This window comes from Mastigoproctus giganteus, chromosome 3, assembly GCF_048544385.1.
Source record: "Mastigoproctus giganteus isolate SK-2022 chromosome 3, ASM4854438v1, whole genome shotgun sequence".
NCBI lineage: Eukaryota > Metazoa > Arthropoda > Arachnida > Uropygi > Thelyphonidae > Mastigoproctus > Mastigoproctus giganteus.
The window spans coordinates 138,219,837-138,245,566 of record NC_143577.1 but is presented as its reverse complement, the minus strand read 5'-3'; the positions used below and the strand labels follow the sequence as shown (position 1 = coordinate 138,245,566).

Genomic DNA, 25,730 nt, shown 5'->3' with positions numbered 1-25,730 from the left:
AACCAAGAAAGTTTGGGAACCTTTGAGTTAGCTGAATAATTTTTTAAAGCCAACCAAGCTTTCATAAATGGTATCATAAGCATATATTTGAAATCCTTTATATTTCTAAGCTGCATTAAAGTTTTCTTACTCTTGTACCTCAAATAAATAATGGTATTTATAAACTTCCTATATAGAAATGTATGTTGTTATTCATTCACAGTTCAATACCCCATCCAGACAACATGGATGGTGGTATTGAACTGTGAATGTTGTTTGCAGATGTTGTCTCTTCAGAAATGAGAAAGTAGGGACCCCTAACAAGCCAATTGTGAATTACTTAAACAATATGTGAGGTATGCAAGATGTGAAATTTCAATCTGTACACATTTGATATTTTTATTAAAATTAGTGATGAAGTCATAGGCTCTTGCTGAACCAGTCAAAAAATAAATAAATAAAATAAAATAACAAAATAATAATAAATAAAACAAAATAAGGCTAAGGTAAAGAAAGCCTGCATGAGAAGCATGCAAAGGTTCGATCAAATTTACCGGTAAAAGTACTTTGCCATAATGGCATTTGTATTGTTGCTCGCTCAGTAAACAGACAGTGGGTGTGTTATCGGTCTGGAGTAGAAGTTGAATCGCACATTAACTTGAAACCCTCCTGAAGTGGAGGGGGGGTAACCTGACCTTTTTTTCTTTAGAATCACTAATTGAATTAATTAAATGAATCACAAACAGAGTCATATTGGAAGTTCTGGCATCGTAAAAAATGTTCCTAACGTAGTTTCACCAGCAAACTTTTTCAACATTTGCCGTGCTTCTTGTGTGGGCTTCCTTGCCCCCCCCCCTTCCCCCCCTTAATAATCAATTTATCCACTAGTCCACCAGTGATTCTAAAGAAAAAAAGGTCAGGTTACTCCCTCCAGTTTGGGAGGGCTTCAATCTCCCATGGGATTCAATTTCTACTCCTGGCTGATAACACCCACTGTATGTTTACAGAGTGAGCAACAATATAAATGCTGTTAGGGCAAAGCAAAATACTTTTACCGATAAATGTCTTCAAACTTTTGCGTGCTTCTAGTGCAGGCTTTCTTTACCTTCGCCCAAAATAAAAATAAATAAAACAAAATAATAATAAATAAAAATAAACAATAAAAAATAAATAATAAAAATAATCATGATAATAATAAATAATAAAAATAATTATGATAATAACAAATAATAAAAATAATAATAAATAGACAATAATACTAAAAATATATTATATATATATAAAAAAAAGCTGCCTATATAATTCCTCCTTCCATATGTCCACTAACTTCTGAATTTAGCAAGCTATCAAGCCTCAATTTACTATCAAGTCTCTTGATAGTAAATTATTCCAGTAATTAACAACTCACTGCCTAAAACAGATCCTGGAATCCAGTCTAATCTTCTTTTCTGATTATTTGAATTTAGAAGAAGAAGAACTCTTTATTGTATACAGCAGGTACATTGGTGTACACAAAATCCTTCATGGCTTCAAGGTTTATTATCCTTAGTTCTCAAATCATTAATAACAGTGAAAATTTCCAGTCAGCTTCCTGGTAGCCAATAAGTCCATCAGACAACATAAAAAAAAGTCCATACAACATTCACAGAACCAACATAATTCATACAATACATGAATTGTAGAGTTGAGAAGCTGCAAATAAAATGACATAAAAAAATAAATATCCTGGTATCAAGCTTTCTGTTGACTCGGCCAAATGGATATGTTGGGCAAGGTGGGCCCAACATATCTAGTACTAGGCCCTCTCCCTCCTAGACACTGGAAAAAAAAAAATGCCCTCCTCAACAGTCAATGAAGGTTACCAATTCCATATGTCTGTCTAGCTCTTATGGTATTCGGGGTGTTGTGCCTGGTTTAAATCTGGCCATCCAGTAATCATTATTTGCTCTCGTGCAGAAAAAGGGGATGAGTAATTGTAAATTTATTCTCTAATCTTTCTGGAAAGGCCGAAAGAAATGGTGGTGGATTTAAAATCTTCAAATTGGCAATTCAAATGTTGGCAACTGAAATTTTTATGGGCTTAAAAGATAATCTCAGCCGATCTTCTGATCCTCATGGGGTCTTTAAACAGGGACTAGATGATCTTGGAGGTGTCCTATGTCTCACAATCATGGGTGGTGAAGGGTACGGGTAAACAATAATGGAAAAAATACTGTACTGTGTGAATGCATGGGATTAAATGAAAAACAATACATTTGAAATTTGTTCACTGCTATACAATTTAAATAATAACTATACTAAAATTAAAATAAAACAATTCAGAGATAATTTTGAAGGGCATGCTTACAGCTGCGTCAAAGCATTGAAGTGCCCAGAAAAAAATGAACAAGAAGAAAATGCTGCCCCCAGCATAAAAAAAGGCCCAAATAGTATTATATGTAAACATTACAAAGTCATCTTTATAAAGGATGGAAGTAAGCAGAAGTCTGCATACTCCTATTCTTTATCTGGAACTGAAACCTCCAAAATCTCCTGCACCTTCAAAATTGGCAGCATAAGCCTGCCAATTTTGGAGGCGGGGAATTTACATGAAATTGACCGTTGTTTTTGTTATTTAGAGATGTTACCCCATTCACAAGCACAGATACAGATCTATGTTCTTTATAATGTCGGCTCTGGGGAGTAAATATGGAGATGTTTTTCAAGGTCATCTCAAAAGGCACATCAATTCAAGTACAAATTATCTGTAAATTCTTCCATTCATGTTGCCATCTGTTATCTGTGTTTCCAATCTAGCTTAAAAGTCAAAATTCTCTGCAAGTCACAATCAGAAGCTGATTAAACTGAAACATGTGATATAAAAAAAAAAAACCCACATACTGAAAAATTTAGTTTTTATGAATTTTTTTATGAATATTTTTCGATTTTTTGCAAGTTTGTAGGAACCAGTAAAAGAGTTATGAGGGGGATTCTATTTCCTATTACTTGGACTATTTAAAGCTTACTAAGAATTAAGTTGATTTTTTGATATGGAAGAACTAATGCCCCTCTCCTGGGTAGTAGTTTAGTTTGGAAAAACATCTACATATAAACTACTAAAAGTATCAAAAAGATGGCAGAAATTTAGGCCAAATTAGTTGCATATAGGTCAGTTTTATAAGTAGAAAAAATAAAGAATATTTCTAATGATTCCTTTATTACTACAATAACTGGATGTGTTTTGACTAAGATCAATCCTGGTTTGGATATATTTACATTTTTCAATTCATACAGTGGGTCCCAAAATTAGAATTAGCACATTAAGGTAACAAAAGATGCACCTTTGATTAATTATCCCAACTCATCAAATAAAGCATGCAAATTAAAAAATAATAAATAAAACTAAAAGATAATAAAACTATGATTGTGTAGCTGAAAGCTCATTGGCCAAAAGCTGTTGGTTTTATTATCTTTTATTTTAGTTTGCATACTTATATTGACAAGTTCGGATAACTGGAAATGCATCTTTGTTACCATAAAGTTAATTTTAATTTTATTGTAATTAAATCTTTTAAAAATAAAAAAATAAAATAAAAATAAATATATATTAGAGGGTGTCTCAAAAATATTGCTACAAATGTTTAGGGGAGGTAGGTAACATCTAAAGTAATATGAATCTCATTGGATCCCATAACTGGAAATGTCACGATAAGTCGGTACATGGTGCTGTTCATCAGTTCGCTAGAGGGAAAATTTCTGGTTTACTCATTCAAGCAGTAGTCTCTGCACAAAGAGCATGCATTGATATACGAACTGTGAGCTGGCAGACATGCACCTAGTGTATGGATTAGCAGAGGGCAATGGACGAGCCGCTCAAAGAATTTATGGAGAACGCTTCCCAGACAGACATGTACCGGACCACCGTTTGTTTGCACGGTGTCTGATGCATCCAAATTTGTGCAATTATGGGTCATTTAGAGGTAACAGCGGTAGTCAGGCAGACAACGTTCGACATGAACTCCCGCCATGGAAGTTGTTGTTGTTGTTGTTGTGGGAGTTTTATGGCGCATAAGCTGCTTTGGCTATAATGCGCCTGTTCCTTTATTGTAATAATATATGAGAATTTCTTGTCACGTCAAAAAAGGCAGAAATTAGAAATGACAAAAAACTCCAATTTTCTTCAGAAAGGTAAAAAATTCAGGAATATTTGCATTGTCACCAATGACATTCTCTAGAGTTATTGGTTTCCCAAGGTTAACCAGAGATTGCAGGGTTGTATTTCTGTCTTGTTTATAGTATGGGCATTCAATGACAATGTGTTTCACAGTCAAATTTATAGAACAATGTGGACACTGTGGTGGATCATCTCCTGTGAGTAAATGAAGGTGAGTCAAATGTGTATGGCCTATTCTTGCTCTTGAGTTAGTTAGTTAGTTAGTTATTTGGTTTTTAGGAGCATTAGCAACTAAGGCCATATTGCTCCAGGATATGCGGTGGTCATTCCCTGACCTTTCCGCATCCTCCGTATTTGGTGGTGACGGGCTCGAACCCCGGTCTAATCAAGAAGCGTGTGCTACGCACTACTGCTCCTTCCCACCTGCCTACGGAGGCGCCTCTTGCTCTTGAAAGGAGTACTTCTTCTCATCTTGATGAATGGACACTGGAACACCAAATTCTAGGATCCTGTTTAAATTGAAAAAGTTTATTTGTTTGGGAGTGCCAGAGTGCTGTCCATTCTGTTAGGCATGCACCACGAATGATTTGTGGATAGTCTGATGCTGGAATAGGGATATTGGTAAAATCTAAGGTAGTTGGATTTTTTGCAGCTTTATCGGCCAGTTCATTACCAGAAATTCCAGAATGTGCCGGAATCTAGCAGAAGGTGATCAGTTGGTGGTGCTCTTCAATCTGCAGTAATAATCTTCTAATTTCATTTAGAAAAGGATGAACTTTTTCTGAGGAGTTAGATAATGCCATAATTGAGCTGAGGGAGTCAGTGTAAATAACAAATTTTATTGAGCAGTCAGAACAGAGATTTTCTAAGATTAGTTTAATTGCATATAATGCAATTGCTGAGAAGATACTGAATTCTGGTGGAAGGGCTGCTGAAATAGTGGTATTTAGGAACACTGCTGCTGCTCCAACGTTTGAGTTAGATTTAGAGTGTATAAATTGGAGAAAAGTCAAAATATCTGTGAGTGTGAATTGCATGAAGTTGTTTCACATTTGATGCTTGAAGAACATTTTTCCCCACTGGCAAAGGTAAGTGTCACAGGTGGGTAGAGGAGTACGAGTCCATGGTGGTTGAGCGTATGTTACTACCTCTTATGTTACTACCGTACAGAATGGATGGAAACATTCCAAACCTGCATCAGTTCAAGAAGGCGAAGACCAGATGGTTTTACTATACTAGGATTAATTCTGTAGAGGTTTCCTAATGGTGGATTGAATAGGTATGACTGAATTGGATGCGAAGCACAACTTTGTATTTTGACAGCATACTTTAGTAGCAGTGTTTTCCTACGTAGAGTTAAAGGGAGCTCATGAGCATCAATGTAGAGGCTATGTGCTGGCAATGTTCTGAAAGCCCCAAGTGCAATCCTCAAGGCACTGTACTGAACTGGTTAAAGCCAACGCAAAGCACTTCCTCTGGCAGAATCATAGACAGGAGCACCATAATCAAGACGGGATCGGATTAATGCCCTGTATAACCGAAGTAGGGATATGCGATCTGCACCCCATGTTATGGCGGATAAAGTTCTGAGTACATTTAACTTTTTTAAACAGGAAGTACGTACATTTTTTATATGGTCTAGGAAATTTAATTTGTTGTCAAGGATTAATCCTAGAAATCTGATGTTACTAGTGACTGGGATGGAGACGTTGGAAATTTGAAGTTCAAGATCCAGATGGAGTTTGCATTGTCTACAAAAATGGATGGCAACTGTTTTCTGTTGTGAGAGTCGATAGCCGTTAAGGTTGGCCCATTTTTGTATTTTATTCAGTGATATCTGAAGCTGCCTTTCCATAGATCTCATGCTTTGGGAATGACAGGAAATGGAAAGGTCATCCGCGTAAAGATATGAATCAACTGTGTTTGGAAGCTGTTTAGTGATGGAATCGATACTAAGAACAAAAAGAGTGGCACTCAGTACCGATTCCTGAGTAACACCTTCTTCCTGAATGAAAGTTGTAGAGAGGTCATTTTGGTATTTTACTTGAAACAATCTAGTGTATAGAAAGTTCTGAACAAATATGGGAACGTTGCCCCGTAGACCGAGAGAATAAAGATCACTAAGTATGCCATGATGCCAGGTGGTGTCAAAAGCCTTATCTATATCTATAGAAACCATTACTAGCTATTTGTGTTTAACGAAGGCACTGCGAATGGCAAATTCAGCCTTGATCATGAGATCCAAGCATGATCTGTTTTGTCGAAAGCCATGTTGACTATTGCTCATTAGTTGTTGTGACTCAATGATCCAGACAAGTCTACTGTGTACAATTTTTTCAAGGATTTTGCTGAGGCAGCTTGACAGAGATATTGGTCTATAGCTATGGGGGTTGGATGGATCTTTTCTAGGCTTCAGGAATGCCAAAACAATAGAGTGGTGCCAAGAAGCTGGATAAACATTTTCTAAAAAAATACGGTTGTAAAAGACCAGGAGGAGGCGCAAAGCTTTGTCAAAGATGTTGCAGAGATGTTTGCAAAGATGTTGCAGCATGACATAACAGATCCCATCGGGTCCAGCGGCACCATTATGAGCTGTTTTAATGGCATGCAAAAGTTCAGAATATTGTAGAGGTTTGTTATACGGTGAATGTGGACAGTTTGAAAGTTAATAGAATACTGTTCTCCACTGCTTTTAATTCGCTGGAAAGATTTAGTATAAGCAGATGTTGCTGAGATTTCAGCAAATGTATTGCCCAAGGCATTAGCTATATCAGAAGAACTAGATAAATCTCGCCCATTCCAGGAGAGGACTGGAGAAGGTATTGTTGGAAACTTACCAGAAAGCTGCCTAATTTTTTTCCAAATTAATTTTCTGTCAGTATTTCTGTTAATTGTTGATGCAAACTGGATCCAGGATTCTTTTTTGGCTTGCCTCTGCATAAAACGTGCTTTTGCCCTTAATTTCTTATAATTTATCAGATTGGCTGTGATTGGATATTGCCGAAACAAATTCCAGGCTTTATTTTTGCTTTTTTTGCTTTTGTGCATTCCTTTTGTGCATTCCACCAGTAGTTATAATGCTTTCGGCCTGGGGGATTTTATAATGGTATTGTGTCATTGGCCACATTTAGGAGATGAAACGTGATGTAATCTGTCACATCATCAATAGGCTGAAGACGAATTTTTTCCTCGTCGAAAGAGATTGATGACTGAAATTTTGAACAGTTTGCTCGGGCAAATTTCCATTTCCTGCAGGGTTTAGTTAAAGGAGCCTGTGCTATCAATAACTTGTATACGATTGGGAAGTGATCACTGCCCATAGGATCATTTATAACAAACCACTCTATGGTCAGGATCAGTACTGGAGTACAAATGGAGAGATCCATTGCTGACGTATGTCCAGTTTGGAGCTAAATGTTAGTGTGCAACCAGTATTCAGTATGGCGAGGTTTAGTGCATCTAAAAGGCTTTCAATGAGTTGACCCCGTGTATCTAATTTAGAAGCACCCCATAGGGGGTTGTGCCCATTAAAGTCCCCTAATATACAGAGAGGTGGAGGTACATGTATGAAGAGGTCTTCAAGTTCTTTTAAACAATAAGTATGGTTTGGCTGTAAATAGATTGAGACTAGTGTTATTGCAATATGGAGAGTTATACGAACAGCAACAACTTCTATTTCAGTTCGAAGTGGGATATGCTTAGTTGGGATCTTTGAATTTTTTCAGGATTGCTACACCACTGTGGCAGTATTTGCTGTATTGCGATCTCTTCGATAAAGGCAGTAGTTCTTTATCGATGGAGAAATTTGCAAGGTTAAGTAAGTTTCTTGGAGACAAAGAGCAACTGGAGAATACTGGTTAATTAGATTATGGATATCATCTGTGTTGCAACAAAAGCCTCTGCAGTTCCACTGTACAATAAAGGCCATTATTTGTGTTTAATTGTTGGAGATGTATCTGACTGCTTTTTGAAGGTGACTGGCTTATGATTTTCCAATTTTTGTTTGTCTTTTTTTAGGAAAACTGGCCGACCAGTGTCCATTTCTTCTTCTTCGGCATGAATTTCTAATATTGGATCTTCCTGTAGAGTAGGAGATGTCGCAGGTATTGTAAGAGGAGTGTTACTTGCCTGGTCTGAATGCTTGGGGTTACTGGACTGTTGCTGAGAGAGGACAGCTCGAGCCCAGTCAGAGATTGATATGTTTGAGGGGGAAGGTAACTTCAGTTTGGGTGGACACTGTTTGTTGTTTTTGTGCAACATTTGCATAGGTATGTTTGGGCATAGTAGGGGCAATTATTTTCCTTGCTTCTTGAAAGCTTACCTTGTTCTCAACCTTATATTTAACAATTTGTTTCTCAGTTTTCCATCTCTCACAAGTTTTAGAATATGCAGGATGGTTACCTTTACAGTTGGGACATGTCTTTTCTGTCGCCAAACATTCAGACTGAGTATGATCGGAAGATCCACAGTTTGGATAAACTGGGTTTCCTCTACATGTTGTCTGAGAGTGACCATACTTTTGGCACTTGTAGCATCTCAAGGGATTGGGAATATACGGGCGAACACAGCAAAGTAGATAGCTAGCTTTTATTGTTGATGGTAGGTTTGGGGAATTAAATGTAAGAATGATATTCCTGGTAGGCATAAGGTTATTGTCTTTTTTAATCATGATTCTTTTTGATGCAATAACATTTTGATCGTGAAGTCCTTGGGTTAATTCATCCTCTGTCACGTTCAACAGATCCCAGCTAGAAATCACACCTTTGGATGTATTTAAGGTAGCATGGGGAGATACTTTAATTGGTATCCCAGCAAAATTTGAAAGTTGTAAGAGTTTCTCCGAATGTCTACTTTTTGTTGTTTCTAAAAGAAGGTCTCCAGATTGCAGCCTCTTCACAGTCTTCGGAGATCCTGCAATACTCTCCAGGTGTTTCTGGATGAGGAAAGGAGATAATTTGCTGAGAGTTTGTTCTGAAAGTGAATGTAAAATTAGAAAGGAGGGAAACTCTTTTGTTGTTGAATTTGTTTTCAACCTCTTGGGTTGTGAACTGTCATAATCAATTTCAGTATGTGGCCGAGAGCTTGTCAGCTCTAAAGATGGATAATCATTTTGCTCCCTCTTTGCTCCTTTTCGCCCTTGGCAGATGAGCTTTTCTGCCAAGGTTTCCGGCCCCGCCACGGGGAGGCAGGAGCAGTGCCTGGTGTGACCAAGCGAGAAGTAGTAGGGGGGTTAGTAATAAGACTATGAAAAAAGAAAAGTGGCTTTCCTTTCTTGCTCTGTACAGGTACTTTTGCAGGAAGAGCAGTTATAAAATAAATAGATTATTTAACGAGAGGAATGCAAAAGAACTATATATCTCTTTTTGGAAATCGCACTATATTATTATTATCATCAGCCATATGGTGCAAGGAAGCCTGAGGCTTTTGCTGCACCAGCCAAAAAAAAAAATAAATAAATAAATAATTACCTTGAGAGAGAGAGAGAGAGAGAGAGAAAACAAGGGTCAGAAGTAGAAGGGAATCACCAAGGAAGAGAAGAATGATGATATCCAGCTCAGGACCCTGGGTGTGCCAAGCCCACACTCACCAGATGTGAGCCCCTGGGGTTTAAGGCACAGATAAATCGCTCAGTCACAATTGCTTGGCACCCGGGGCCCTGCCATGGAAGAAAGTGTGTTGAATGCTGTCCAGAATAATCCTACTACCAACACACGTGCCATTGCTTCTGCCTTAGGAGTATCTCGTTGCAGTGTACAGCGTGTCTAGCATGACGACTCCTTACACCCCTTTCATCTCCAAAGGGTTCAGTTACCACTAGCAAAGACACAGAAGCCTATGATAGATATAAGCTGGTCTGTAACCAAGTCACAAAGGAGGTTAGGCAGGCAAAGGCAGATTACGAGAAATCTTTGGCAAAGGATGCAAAGAAAAACAGCAAAGAGTTCTTTACTTATGTAAACTCTAGAAGGAAAGGGATGAATCAGATTAGTCCACTTGATATCGATGGTTCAACTGTTGATGATCCTGCTCAGGTAGTTAACAAACTAAATGAATATTTTGCATCGACATTCACACATGAAGAATTATTCAGTGAGAGGAATGCCAGAGGTGTATTCAACTCTGGCAGTAAGCAAGATAATCTTGTAATAACTGAGAGTAAATTGGAGGAGAAATTGTAGAAGATAAACACAAGAAAGGCACCTGGGGTGGATGGGATCTATCCAGTTATATTAAGGGAGGCAGCAAAGGAAGTAAGCAAACCCTTAGCCATAATTATGAGAGCTTCCTTGGACTCAGGGGAGGTACTCATAGACTGGAGATGTGCAAATGTGACCCAATTCACAAAGGAGGATCAAAGGCTGACACAAGTAATTATAGACCTGTGAGTTTAACTTCTGTTCCAGGAAAATTAATGGAGGCACTGGTTAAAGGATCACTGCACGATCATCTAGACAAGACTTCCGTTATAGCTCGGACACAGCATGGTTTTGTTAAGGAGAAGTCTTGCCTGACCAATTTGATTAGATACTATGATGCAGTCACAAAAGAGCTGGATGCAGGGAATAACTTTGATATTATATACTTGAATCTTAGAAAGGCTTTTGATACTGTTGCACATGGAAGACTGCTGCAACAGAATCTGGAAAGGTTGAGCAGATGGGCTGAGAGGTGGCAAATGAAGTTTAACATTGACAAATGTAAAGTACTACATATGGGAAACAGCAAACTCAGAGCAATGTATCAACTCTGTGATTCTACACTGACAGTGGTAGAGAATGAAAAGGACCTGGGGGTGGTTGTGCAGGCAAATATGAAATTCTCTGAGCAGTGCAGACGGGCTGCAAGAGTAGCTCATGGTGTCTTGTCAATGATATACAGGAATTTTTCTAGCAGGGATAAGGAGGTGATTATTCCCTTGTATAAGGCAATGGTCAGGCCACATCTTGAGTACTGTATACAATTCTGGAGGCCTCATTTTTAAGAAGGATGTAGAGCTGCAGGAATGAGTACAGAAAAGGGCAACAGGATTAGTGAATGGAACAAAGGACTGCTCTTATGAAGAGAGGCTTAAGTTTTGCAAATTACAGTGTCTGGAGACTAGGCACCAGCAAGGTGATCTGATAGAGGTGTATAAAGCCTTGAATGGTTTGAGTATGCTCAATGCTGATGGGATTCTTCTTCTTGCTCAGAATAATCACCTGAGAAGGCATAAATTCAAACTGAGGAAAGACAGATGAGATGTAGGATAGATGTGCGGAAATTTGCCTTTAGCCAGCGGGCAGTTGGTTGGTGGAATAGACTTCCATCCATTGTTGTGGAGTTTGATAGCTTAAATAAATTTAAGGCTCAGCTGGACAGGTATTTCGAAAGAACGGAGGGGTGAACTGGAAGGTTTTTTTTTTTTTTTTTTTGCTGATGCTGCATATGCCTCTACTAATGCTAATGCTCCCCACAAGATCAACCCCACACGTGTGTGTTTTGCACAGTGGTTTCTCCAAGAAAGTGTTTAAGACTTGAATTTTCCAGCCTATGTTTTGTTAACGGATGAGGCTTATTTCACTTGGGAAGGCTTATTCAATCAGCACAATGTTCATGTATGTATTGGCTCACGATAACCCCCACGGTTTGTGCCCCAGTGCGGCACAGCTTCGGTTCGCAATAAATGTGTGGGCAGGTAAGATTGGTAAATGCTTAGTTGGCCCATACCTGTTACCATCCCGCATGAACTCCTCTAAATATCGGATCTTTCTTGAACAAGTTCTACCAGGGTTACTTGACGATGTTCCAGCAAATGTCAGATGCAACATTTGGTTTCAACACAATGGGGCGCCTGCCCAATATGGAAGGTGTGTTCGTGACCATTTGAACAGGCGTTTTGGGCATCGATGGATTGGCTGTGGTGGACCCGTTGCCTAGCCTGCATGCTCACCTGATTTATCGAGCCTTGATTTCTTTCTGTGGGGGGCCCTCAGATCTATCGTGTATGAATCGCCTGTGGAGATGGAAATGGATCTCGTGGCGAGACTCGTCTACGCTGCTGCTACTGTCAAAGAAACTCCAGGTGTGTTCGACCGTGTCCGCAAATCCATGCTGCGTCGCTGTAACGCATGCATTGCGTCTCATGGTGGAACTTTCGAGCATATGTTGTAACATCATGAAATAGATCCATCTTGTACTCCATTGTTAATATTATATCAAATAAATGTTTGCCACAAATTACTGATGCTAATGTGTCATTTCTGCTCCTTGTGCAGAAATGACACATTCCTGCTACTACTTTCCTGTGACGTTTGCGGTTATGGGTTCTGTACGATTCACATTCCTTTAGATGTTACCTACCTCCCCTAAACGTTTGTACCAATATTTTTGAGACATCCTGTATATATATATATATATTTTTTTTTTAATCACTTTTACTACATTCAGTTGTATTAACACAGAGTTTGCAAGGTATGTTTAGATTTTTCAAGAACCATGATTCTACAGTACAAACTGCACTGCAGAACTACATAACTATAAGAACAGTTATTTATTCTTACCTCTAGACTATCAAATTGACATGTCTGATGTGCTTCTATATCAACATCAACTACTACTAAAGATATCAGAGATCCCTCAGATACTTTAATTGACCAGGCACATTCAGCATTATGATCATAGGACAAAGGATAATTGGGAGAAATTATGGAACCAGAAGATGACGTCAGGGTGCCTCCACAACCTGAATGATCAAAAAGGAGGTAAAAAGATTGAAATTAATTAAATTAAAATAGGAAATTTCTGGAACTAAGAAGTCTTTCTTTTTTTTAATGCAAAGAAATTTTAAACATTATCATGCAGTCTGGATAACATCACTAAAATGGTAATGCTTTTTTGACTAAGTTTTCAAAGTTATACCACCTCTTTCTAAAAAATGATGCTAAAAATGTTTCTAACAAATTATTGGCAAAATAAAATATAATAAAATAAATAACCAAATATATAACGGAAACAAATATTACTCTATTTACAACATCCAGGGTTCCATTATCTCTAAATCAGTTTGCACAAATCAAAACCTGACAATGAAAACCAAACAACAAAACTTTATTTTTATTTTTATTTTATCATGAATGAGAATGAAAAAATGAAATATACCATTATATAAAAGGCTAATCAATGGCTCATCTCCCCAAATTCATTCACTCCACATTGCACAAACATTCAATTTCTGCTGTATGCCTTTTGTAGAGTTATTTTATACCAGCCAATCAGGTCTCCTCACAACTATGTAGTTTCTAGACAATGCAATCTGCAGAAGTAAAGAGTCGTTTTGGCAATAATACCTCTTTTGCTCCCCACAGTACTCTTTTTGCTATTTCTTCACTCATTTCAAAGAGATCTGCATCCTCCCTAAAACGAGGCTTCCAGACCTGCAATACTGAAAATGTGGCCTGAAAGTTACCTTAAATGGCAGAATAATTACCTACTTACCTCTGCTGGCAAATTCCTGCATATCATTGACAAATGGCGCATTATGACCCGCGTAGTCCATGCGCCATTAAACCCCAATACAAACAAACAAACAAACAAATCATTGACAAAACTCCATGAGCTGTACTAGCAGAAAATCTGCTACGACATGGGATGGTTATAAATATTCAGGGGAAAACAGAAACCTACAAAAACTATAAACTTATTTAAATCAGGTTATAGTTTTTTAACCCTCTCTCTGAGAGGGTTAGGTAAGGACATATTATGAGAAGCAATTTGAGAAGCAGATTATGAGAAGCAATAGGACAGATTATGAGAAGCAATTTGCTGAGAATGAAGAAAAGAACATGATAGATCTTTGCTTATGGTAATAGTAAATAGTTTTAATAGTCTTAGTCACTTTTACTGTTGCAACTTCATATTCCTATCTTTCATTCATATCAACTTCGTAATCATAAAAGGATGAACAATCATGGACAACTAGATATGAATCCCACAATGGACGACAAGATATGAATCACACAATGGACGATTCAGTTCAGATTACTGATAAACTGGATATACAATTTGTATCAGATTTCAGTGATGGGAATACCAGAGGTATACAAATTAGAAGTGAAAACTAAATGATTTTGTGTTATCTGAGAGAAGTGTGGAAGAGATATTGTTGGAGATAAAAAGTAAATAAGGCACCTAGATGTAATTAAATCTATCTTTTTTTATTAAAAATACAAAAAGGGGTAAGCCATAATTATGAGGAAGGTTTCAAAATAAAGAGAGGTACATACAAAAGGGAGAGGTGAAATTACAAGGTGAGGAGAATCAAAGAGCTAAATGAGTAAGTACAGACCTGTAAGCTTGACTCCATTATTTTTTCTATGACAGAAGTCATAAGAAAAATAATGGAGTCAAACTAGAGAATTAATGCATGTTCACCTTGAAATAAACATAGTTATAGGAAAATAAACATAGTTTGAAATAAACATAGTTACAGGAGAGATTGCTTCTACAGGGATGGGATACACTTAAATAGAAAGGGTGCAAGAATATTTGCTGATGCTATCGAGGCAGTGTTAGGTGGGTCGGAAAACTGCTAGCTTGGGGGGAGACAAAGACCAATAGATTGACAGTAGCCACTGGCAGAGGTGAAAGAGATTCTTGCACTGCTTCTATTAGAATGAGCAGAAGCCTGAAAAACAAGATGCATGGTATTTCAGAGACTGCTGGGAGCCATTGCGGTACAAGTAAACACATGGGTTGTGTTAGGGTAGCTAAGAATAGAAAAGGTGCAGATATAATTGCGTGTACACCAATGCTAGGAGTTTAGTAAATAAATTTGATGAATTTGAGGTATTGCTCAAAACATCGAAGGCAGATATAGTTGGGATATCAGAGACGTGGTGTCACACAGATATAAGGGATGCAGAACTGCAATTTGGGGAGTACAACGTCTACAGAAAGGATAGACAGGATAGGAAGGGAGGAGGAGTTATGTTATTAGTTAAGAAACACATAAAAACCAAGGAAGTGAAGCCAGTCGACATCGCTGGACAGTGCAGTGTGGAGTCAGTTTGGTGTGACATAAACATTGGGAGATCAAAATTGAGAGTAGGAGTGTGCTATAGGCCTAATGACTCTGATGAGTATAATAAGGAACTGTACAGGGAAATAGAGTGGGCCAGTAAATCAGAGTGTCTTATAATGGGAGATTTTAATTTCCCAGATATTGACTGGAATTTGGGGGCTGGTTACTCACACACTAGCAGGACTTTTGTGGATTTATTGGATGATTGTTTTCTACATCAGCATGTTCGGGAGGCAACTAGAGAGAGTAATACTCTTGATTTGATTATCAGCAGTGATTCTTCATGCATTAAAAATCTGCAGATAAATGAACCACTAGGTGGCAGTGATCACAGTGTGCTGAAGTGGGATTTACTCAAAGAGGTAACTACCATTAGGGGTAAAGGGAAGGGTTATTGCTTCCGTAAAGGCGACTACAATGGACTGAGACAGTATTTAAATTCTATACAGTGGGACCAACTGATGATGTTACCAACAGCAAATTCAAAATGGGAAGCATTCAAAGAACTTACCTTGGAAGCTACTAGGCTTTACATACCAACTAAGAAATATTGTTCAAGGTTTAGGCCAAAATGGATGTCAGATGAACTAATGAGGCATATGGCAGAGAAGAAAAATGCATGGGATACATACAAATTAACACATGACACAGAAGCCTATGATAGATACAAGTTGATATGCAACCAAGTTACAAAGGAGGTTAGGCAGGCGAAGGCAGATTACGAGAAATCCTTGGCAAGGGATGCAAAGAAAAACAGCAAAGAGTTCTTTACTTATGTAAACTCTAGAAGGAAGGGGATGAATCAGATTGGTCCACTTGATATTGATGGGTCAAGTGTTGATGATCCTGCTCAGGTAGCTAACAAACTAAATGAATATTTTGCATCGACATTCACACATGAGGAGTTATTCAGTGAGGGGAATGCCAGAGGTGTATTCAACTCTAGCAGTAAGCTACAGAATCTGGAAATAACTGGAAGTAAAGTGGAGGAGAAACTGTTGAAGATAAACACAAGAAAGGCACCCGGGGTGGGTGGGATCTATCCAGTTATATTAAAGGAGGCAGCAAAGGAAGTAAGCAAACCCTTAACCATAATTATGAGAGCTTCCTTGGACTCAGGGGAGGTACCCATAGACTGGAAATGTGCAAATGTGACCCCCAATTCACAAAGGAGGATCAAAGGCTGACACAAGTAATTATAGACCTGTGAGCTTAACTTCTGTTCCAGGAAAATTAATGGAGGCACTGGTTAAAGAAGCACTGCAGGATCATTTAGACAAGACTTCAGTTATAGCTCAGACACAGCATGGTTTTGTTAAGGGGAAGTCTTGCCTGACCAACTTGATTGGATACTATGATGCAGTCACAAAAGAACTGGATGCAGGGAATAACTTTGATATTATATACTTGGATCTTAGAAAGGCTTTTGATACTGTTGCACATGGAAGACTGCTACACAAATTGGAGCAGTGTGACATTGGAGGCAAATTGCTGCTATGGATAAAGGGGTGGTTGAGGGGGAGAAGACAGAGAGTGGTAATCAATGGACACTGCTCATCGTGGACTGATGTTATTAGTGGAGTCCCTCAGGGCTCAGTGTTGGGTCCATTATTGTTTTCTGTATTTATAAATGATATTGATGATGGTATATCGGGCTTAATGTCTAAGTTTGCAGACGATACAAAGGTTGGCAGGGTTGTCAAGGACACTACTGACACTATGCTGCTGCAACAGGATCTGGAAACGTTGAGCAGATGGGCTGAGAGGTGGCAAATGAAGTTTAACATTGATAAATGTAAAGTACTACACATGGGAAACAGCAACCCCAGAGCAACGTATCAACTCTGTGGTACTACACTGACAGTGGTAGAGAATGAAAGGGACTTGGGGGTGGTTGTGCAGGCAGATATGAAGTTCTCTGAGCAGTGCAGACGGGCTGCAAGAGTAGCTCATGGAGTATTGTCAATGATATACAGGAATTTTTCCAGCAGGGATAAGGAGGTGATTATTCCATTGTATAAGGCCGTGGTGGCGAACCTATGACACGTGGGTCAGATACTGACCCACGAAGGCTTTGTAAGTAACCCACGTGCATGCGTTTATTGTAATATTGGCCTACTTTTGTTAATTATAACAGAAAGAAAAGATAATCGAAAATATTAAACAATTATAAAATATAAATATGTAATGTCCGATTTATAAAAAAATAAATAAATAAAAAAAATCCAACTGGAATGTGGACGTCGGCAAACAGTGTTCTATTGTTTGTTATTTGGTTTTTAGGAGCATTAGCAACTAAGGCCATATTGCTCCGGGATATGCGGTGGTCATTCCCTGACCTTTCCGCATCCTCCGTATTTGGTGGTGACGGGTTCGAACCCCGGTCTAATCAATAAGCGTGTGTTACGCACTGCTGCTCCTTCCCACCTGGCTACGGAGGCGCCTCAGTGTTCTATTGTATTAAACTATGCGTGTGGGTGACGCATTACACTGTGACATAAACTTGGCGTGTTTTGTCATTGCATTGAAGAACGGAGATGTATCGAGCTAGTACAAAGTTACCAGCTCGCACTCTCGCAGTATTGGACTAAGAGGCAGACTTGACATACGCATCTAGAAGCGTTAATAATGAATTGATTATAACTTAATTTTTTTTTGTCAAATTTTCTCATCTACATAACCAATGTAAGTATATTAAGTGGGCCTATGCTTATAAAAGTTCATCTAAAATTATTGCATCCTACATATATAATATATATGTAGGTTATAAAAATATATATATTATATATATTTTTTGCAAGCGTAGCCCTGAACTATGTCAGTGGTAAAAAAAATTAAAACTAACGGTACAAGCTCCAGACCATATCAAACAGAATGGTTTGATAAATATGGTGTGATTGAAAAGAATAAAACAATATTCGTGTGAACAACCGTGTGTGTTATTTGTAACGAAAAAGTCACCTCTCGTACATTCAATGTAAAAAGACATTTTGAAAAGTTGCATTCAAATCTCGGCTTCTCAACAGATGAAGAAAGAAGAGAATATTTTTACAAAAGCAAAAACAGAATGATTTACAAACAAGTGTTTTAAAAACTTTTTTGACTCTGAAAAATAACATTACAGCTGCTAGTTTTCAAGTAGCCCATTGCATTGCTCGCCATGGGAAATCTCTTTCAGAAGGAGAGTTTGTAAAACAAGCATTTTTAGGATGTAGTGCTACTCTGTTTTCAGATTTTAAAGAAAAAGACTTGATTATAAAGCGTATAAATGAGTTACCAATAAATCGCAATACTATTAAAGATTGAGTAATAGAATTAGAAAGAAATATTTCTTCTCAAATACATAACGACTTAAAGTCTGTAGAAATGTATTCGATTGCTTTAGATGAGAGTACTGATGTAAATGGTTATGCACAACTAGCAGTTTTTGCTCGATATAATGCAGGCAATATAATGAAAGAAGAGTTAATAAAACTAATAACACTGAAAGGAAGGTGTACCGGCTTTGATATTTTTAATGTATTTGATAATGCATTTAAAAAAAATGTTTCTGTAACAACAGACGGTGCTCCCAATTTGGTGGAAAAAAGCATTGGTTTTATTCAGCAGCTTAAGAAAAATATTAGACATTCTCTGATAGAATTTCATTGTATAATACACTAGCAAGTTCTATGTGCGAAGCAAGGTTTAAAAACATTTTCTAATGTAATACCAGTTGTAATTAAAGTTATTAACTTTACAAACGCAAGAGGTCTTAATAAGTGAGAATTTGCACAATTATTAGAGGAAATTGAGTGACAATATTCTGGGATTTTGACATACAACAATGTTCGATGGCTCAGTTGCGGCCACGTTCTTAATCGGTTTGTCATTTTATTAGATGAAATAAAGCTCTTTTTGAATGAAGAAAAACAATAGTTATGATGAATTTTCAAATATACATTGGCTAAATGATTTAATGTTCTTATGTGATATCACTCATCTTTTCAATGAACTGAATGAAAAAACTTCAGGGACATGGACAAATTGCATTAATGATGTTTGAAAATATCAAAATATTTATGAAAAAACTAGACAACTTTACTAAAGATTTAGAAATGAGCACCATGAAATATTTTCCTCAATTACAAAAACATTTTCAAAACACTAAAGATTTTGAAAATATTCTTGACATTCAAGAAAATGCAATTAAAATATATTTAACCATTTTGCAAAAAATAAAACAAGCTTTCCATGAGAGATATAATCAATTTAAAAGTTTGGAAAATACATTTCGCTTTATTTTATGCCCACAAAAAGCAGTGTATGATACAATGCAACTAAACGATTTTATGTGGTTAGGTATCACTAACTTAGAAATGGAATTAATTGAATTCCAAAGCAGCATAGTGTGGAAAAATAAATTTGAAAACTTGATTTTCAAAGTAGAAGGAAAAATTTCAGAAAGTAATACAGATAGGCCTAATGAAGATCCCACAATAAAAGTTGAAAATATTATATTAAACGCATGGTATTCTTTACCAAACAATTTTACATGTATGAGGAAACTGGCTAACGCTCTTCTCACAATGTTCATGTGAAAAATTGTTTTCCTCAATGAATTTTGTTAAACCTTCCAACAGGAATAAACTTGGAAATGAATTGACTGCAAAATGTATTAAAGTAATGAACACGAAGTATGTACCTAATATTAAGAAACTGTCTGAAAGTAAGCAACAGCAAATTTCGCATTAAATATACTTTTATCAACTTTATTACACATACTGTATCTGTAATTATGTTAATTATTAATGAAGAATATTTCAATAAAAGCGTTTTCTTTTATTCCTTGCTCATTCAAATACTTTATGCAGAGGCAATACTGGTCATGATGTCATCTGGTGCGGTACAAGGTATCAAATCAAGCTTTGATATTTCCTTTTTTTTTTTAGCCCTTCACTTGCAAAAGTTAGTTATAAATCAAAAAAGAAACTAAAACCTTTTTTGGATTATTTCAAAAGTGAGAACCAAAAAGATTCAAATGTCAACTTTATCTCTTAACAAAATGTTTGATGTTTCCAAATAATTGGCACCCTTTTTTACCACCCCCCCTTTCTAATTGAGGCCTCTACCTTATGACTCACAGGCTAGTATTTAAAAAAGAAATAAAAATAATTGACACACTCTTCAAAAAGGTTCGCCATCACTGGTATAAGGCGATGGTCAGGCCACACCTAGAGTACTGTATACAGGTCTGGAGGCCTCATTTCAAGAAGGATGTAGAGCTGCTGGAACGAGTACAGAGAAGGGCAACAAGATTAGTGAATGGTACAAAGGGGTGCTCTTACGAAGAAAGGCTTAAGTTTTGCAAATTACAGTGTCTGGAGACTAGGCACCAGCGAGGTGATCTGATAGAGGTGTATAAAGCCTTGAGTGGTTTAAGCATGCTCAATGCTGATGGGATTCTTCCTCTAGTTCAGAAAAATCACCTGAGAGGGCATAAAGACAGATGTAGGATAGACGTGCGGAAATTTGCCTTTAGCCAGCGGGTGGTTGGTTGGTGGAACAGACTTCCATCCCTTGTGGTGGAGGTTGATAGCCTAAATAAGTTTAAGGCTCAGCTGGACAGGTATTTTGAACGAACAGAGGGGTGAAGTGGAAGTGGGTTTTTTTTTTTTTTTTTTTTGGCTGATTCTGCATAAGCTTGCTTTCTTGCATCAAATGCCTCTACTAATGCTAATGCTAATGCTAAAATTGGAGCATGGATTTGTTAAGGGGAGACCATGTAACACAGTAACAATTTTGTGACACACTAACAAAGGAATTCAATGGAAAAAAATACTTTTAACATCATATGCTTAGATTTCATTGAAGATTATGACAATATGAAAGATGGCTGTACAAACTAGATAAGTGGGTTATCAAGAGCCAGTTAGTACTATGGATAAATACATGATTGAATAGCAGAAAACAGATGGTGTTTATTAATCTGCAATAGCCTTCTTGGACTTAAGTTAGTGGTGGAATTCTTCAGGGTTCAATGCTGATCCCTTACTGTTCTTGAGGCTATGACAGCATAATCAGAGAATTTAGCATTTGAGAAAATGGATGTTTTTTTTTTTTTTTTAATTTGCCACTTTTCACTTAACTCACATAATAAATTATGTTTTATAAATACTTTTAATAGCCATAATAGTCGCTTTTATTGGGGTATTCATTAAGTTTCAACTTCATATTTATATCAACTTCACATTCATATCTTCTAATGTACAAACTGTATGGTACTACACTCAGAGTAGTGGAAAATGAACAAGACCTGTGGGTCATTGTGCAGTCAGATAATATAAAGTTTTCTGGGCAGTGGAGACAGGATGTCAGGCTAGCTCATGGGATTTTGTCAATGATATATAGGAACTAGGGCTTACAATACTGGTCAAAATCTTAATATCGATATTTCGGTATTTTTAATTTATGAAACCGGGATACCAGTATTCCAAAAACAAACGTTTTCTCAATAAATTTTGATGACAATTAGGTGCAATAAAATAAGGAAAAAAAAACAAGTACTGTAATTACTTGAATTATTCATGTTTTAAATAAACTTTTATTGGAATAATAAATATTCTGAAAAAATCAATGAAATACAGTTATTCTAAAAACAAAAAAAATTACATATTTTTATTGCAAAGTTTATTTATGTTTAAGCATCCACACTACCTAACCGAATAAAGTGAGCTCTTAAGAAACATAAGCAATCAATATAAATGATCAATAGTATGATCATTTAAAATGGATCTAATTTTGGTACATACAGTATTTGATTAACGACAGAAAACGCCCTTTAGGATTCTATTCTGATACTATTGTACTGAGATAATCGTAGACAATCTCAATCCACATTTTGTAGGCTTTGAACTTTTTTAGCAAAAACGGTTAAAAGTATTTCATTAATTTCCAACTCAAGTTCATCTTTTAAAATCTCATTGGAGCCCGGCAATTTCTTATTTTGGAAAGAATTTGCGGAACACTGATGTTCTGTTCCATGTTGGTCTTCCATGTTGAATTATGTTCATCATTTTCTGAAGGAGAAAGACATTTTATTCAGTGAAGTATAATTTTCACTATAGTATCTTTACTGAGTCTGGGAGAGAGAGAGCAAAAAGTGGGGATAAGGAATAAAGAAGAGAACAAACAGTGCAGTTAAGGGATTGTTCACATACTTTCTCTCTCTCTCTCAGGGTAACACGGGATTTTTTTTTTTTTTTTTTTGGCTGGTGCAGCATATAGTATCTTTACTGAGTTTGGGAGAGAGAGAGTAAAAAGTGGAGATAAGGAATAAAGAAGAGAACAAAGAGTGCAGTTAAGGAATTGTTCACATACTCACTCTCTCTCTCTCTCTCTCTCTCTCTCTCTCTCTCTCTCTCTCTCTCTCAGGGTAACACAGGATTTTTTTTTTTTTTTTTTTTTTTTTTTTTGGCTGGTGCAGCAGGCTTCCTTGCACCTTATGGCCAATAATAATATAAATGCAAAGAACAGAAGGACAAATCAGATTGGACCCTTATGTAATGGATGTGGGATAGTATTAGATAACATAGCTGAAGTTGCAGATGAACTCAACAGTTACTTTACATTGATATTTACATAAAAAAAACCCTTTATGTCAATGAGATATTATGGAAGTGAAGTTGAAAAAAATGTAATTAATGATGTCGAAATTTCAAATGATTATTTAATGAGAACTTTTGCGCCTAAAAGCAAGTAAGGCTCCTGTGGTTGATGGCATATACCCTATAATCTTAAAGGAGGCGGTAAGTGAGTGCATTGAACCATTAAAACTAGTTATGAGAGCATCACTGGACAGGAGAGATTCCGTTGGATTGGTGTAAATTGGAACATAAAGGCGGTTCTAGGAGTGTAATGGAAAATTACCAACTGGCCAGTCTAACTTCAGTACTAGGGAAAATCATGGAGGCAATGATCAAGGGTGGAATTCAGGATCATTTAGATGGAAATGGAATTCTGTAGGATACACACATGGTTCTGTAAAGGGAAAATCATGTTTAACAAATCTGGTGAGCCAATATGAGATTCGGCTTTGATAAGCAAGTCTAGCATTTTGAAAGAATAGATTTAATAAATCTATTCTTTCAAAACCCATACTGTTGTTCTGGAAGGAGATTCTCTGATTCCAGGATGTAAGTGAGCCTAGTATCCTTTCAAAAATTTTTCCCATGCAGCTCATAAGAGATATTGACCTGTAATTTTCAACACAGGATCTTTTCCTGGTTTTGGTAAGGCGATAATGAACAAATGGTGCCAGGAAGAAGGAAAGGCATTTTCAGAGAAGATCTGATTATAAAACATTAATAGGGACCTCAAGTCTTCTTCAAGTAAATGCTTCAGTAATGAACACCATCTGGACCTGCTGCACTATTAGAAGTTCTGTTTAATGATTCTTGAAGTTCTATTAATGTAAATGGTTAGATGTATGGGAATGAGCGGTGCATGAAGAAATTGATTTTATACCGTTCTGCACCTTCTTTGATGCTCTGGAAGGTGAATGCATAGGAGGCAGAAGCAGAGATTTTAGCAAGTGATTCTGCTAATGCATCGGCAACTTATTCAGCTGTAGATAGGTCTTTCCCTTTCCAATGAAGTATTGGAGAGGGTAGTTGAACGAATTTTCCATTCAGCACCTGTATTCTTTTCCAGATAATCAGTGTTCATGGCTTTGGTGATGAATGAGGCAAAAGCCATCCATGAACCCTCTTTCGCTTTTCACCTAACTTGTCAAGCTTTTGCTTTGAGTCTTTTTATAAGCAATTAGGTTACTAGTGGTGGGATACTTGCGGATATATTATTCCAAGCACGGTTTTTTCCTAATTGGCAATTAAACAATCCATATTCCACCAGTGATTTCTGTGTTTGCGATATGGCTTGCATTTTGGAATGGAGGCATTAGCTGCAGTCAGGATCTCATTGGTTATGTAAGTGTTAACATCATTAATATGTTTTGGAGTTACCCCTGTTTGTAGTGAGCAAATAACTGGAAAGTGATCACTGTTAAAGGGATCAGTTGATATTGACCATGTCATGATCGGAAAGATGGATGGTGAACAAATTGACAAGTCTATTGCAGAAGCAGATCCGGTTGGTAGGTGGATATAGGTAGGCGATCCAGAATTTAATAAATTAAGATCATTATTATTCACAAATTTCTCCATCAATTTGCCTCTTCTATCCATTGTGGCAGACCCCCACAATGGATGGTGTCCATTAAAGTCACCATAAAGACAAACTGGAGTTGGGAGTTGTGAAATCAGGTTGTCAAGTTCTGAATGCGGTAATGGTAGAGATGGTGAAATATAGATGGAAACAATGGTAACTGGAATACCAACTGCGATATCAATTCTATCGGCCTGGATGGAATATCAGAGTTAACAAGAATAGCTACTCTGCCATGGGCAGGAGAGTTGAACTCCTATCTCATCTGTATATCACATAATTTGGAATTTTGGTGAATCTTGGGGTGAAAAGAATGTTTCCTGTAGGCATACACCTATGGAACTGAATTGCGCTAGTAAATCCCTTAAGTCATCAGAATAACTGCTTAGTCCTCTGCAGTTCCATTGTATGATGTTATGCATTATTCAGATTTAGCTGAGGGTGATTCATCTGACTGTTTTTTGTGTGCAGGACATTTTTTCCGGTCTTTTTCTGGGAATGTGGGGCATCCAATATCCATGCTGTCATTTGCATGGAGTTCTAGAATGGGTTCCTCATTATCTATTAACCCATCTACCTCCATATTGTTGGGGATAGTTTCCATTTTTTTTTGAGCCTGAGTCAGATTTCAATTGTTCTTTTTCAACTAGGACCGATGGAGTATGAATAGGGATGCTGATTGGAGTATTTGTGGTTTCGCTACTATTTTTTGGAGGAGTATCTTTTTTAGAGGTTGAAAGTGTAGATTAGCCAATTTGCTAGACGTGTTAGGCAGAACTGATACATCTGTTTGAGTTGCAGTAGAAACAAAGTTTCAAGTGCGAGCTGCATAAGAACGACTACTTGGGATTGTCTTTTTCCCGGATTTCGGTAATCCCGGGATCCGGGGATAAATATGTTCTTTTTCCGGGATCCCGGGATTATTGTAGGTGGAATTAAAACTGAAAATTTCACAGCATTTTATTTATTCACATATATATATATATAATTACTTATATATATCTATAATATGAGCAATTAATAAATATCTTACGCAATATTGTCCAGATCAGATTAATGCCATCTATTGTAGATAGAACATTACATCCGTCATAATATTGTAATTGATTATAGTCTAAGTAAATATTGTACTAGCTGTTTAATGGTATATTATGTTAGAATTTTATTATGTGGTGTCCGAAAATATAATAATGATACTCTATGAATATAAAGAAATGTATACCGGCTGGCTGCCCATTAAAAAAATATATATACCCGTATATCAAGGCACCAAAACGCTATAATAGCTGATACCAACTCCCGTAGGCCAAACCTAGTAGAGAAAAATCATAAGTA

General features: G+C 37.0%; 1 protein-coding gene across 1 annotated transcript in view; it reads right to left on the bottom strand.

Annotated features, from left to right (window-relative positions):
• LOC150088287 (cubilin-like) overlaps positions 1 to 25,730 on the bottom strand; it is a 1,623,406-nt gene that overhangs the window by 1,472,150 nt on the left and 125,526 nt on the right. The window contains exon 6 of the mRNA XM_090370104.1: positions 12,673 to 12,854. Coding sequence (XP_090226230.1) covers positions 12,673 to 12,854 — 182 coding nt within the window. The remainder of the gene's footprint in view (positions 1 to 12,672; positions 12,855 to 25,730) is intronic.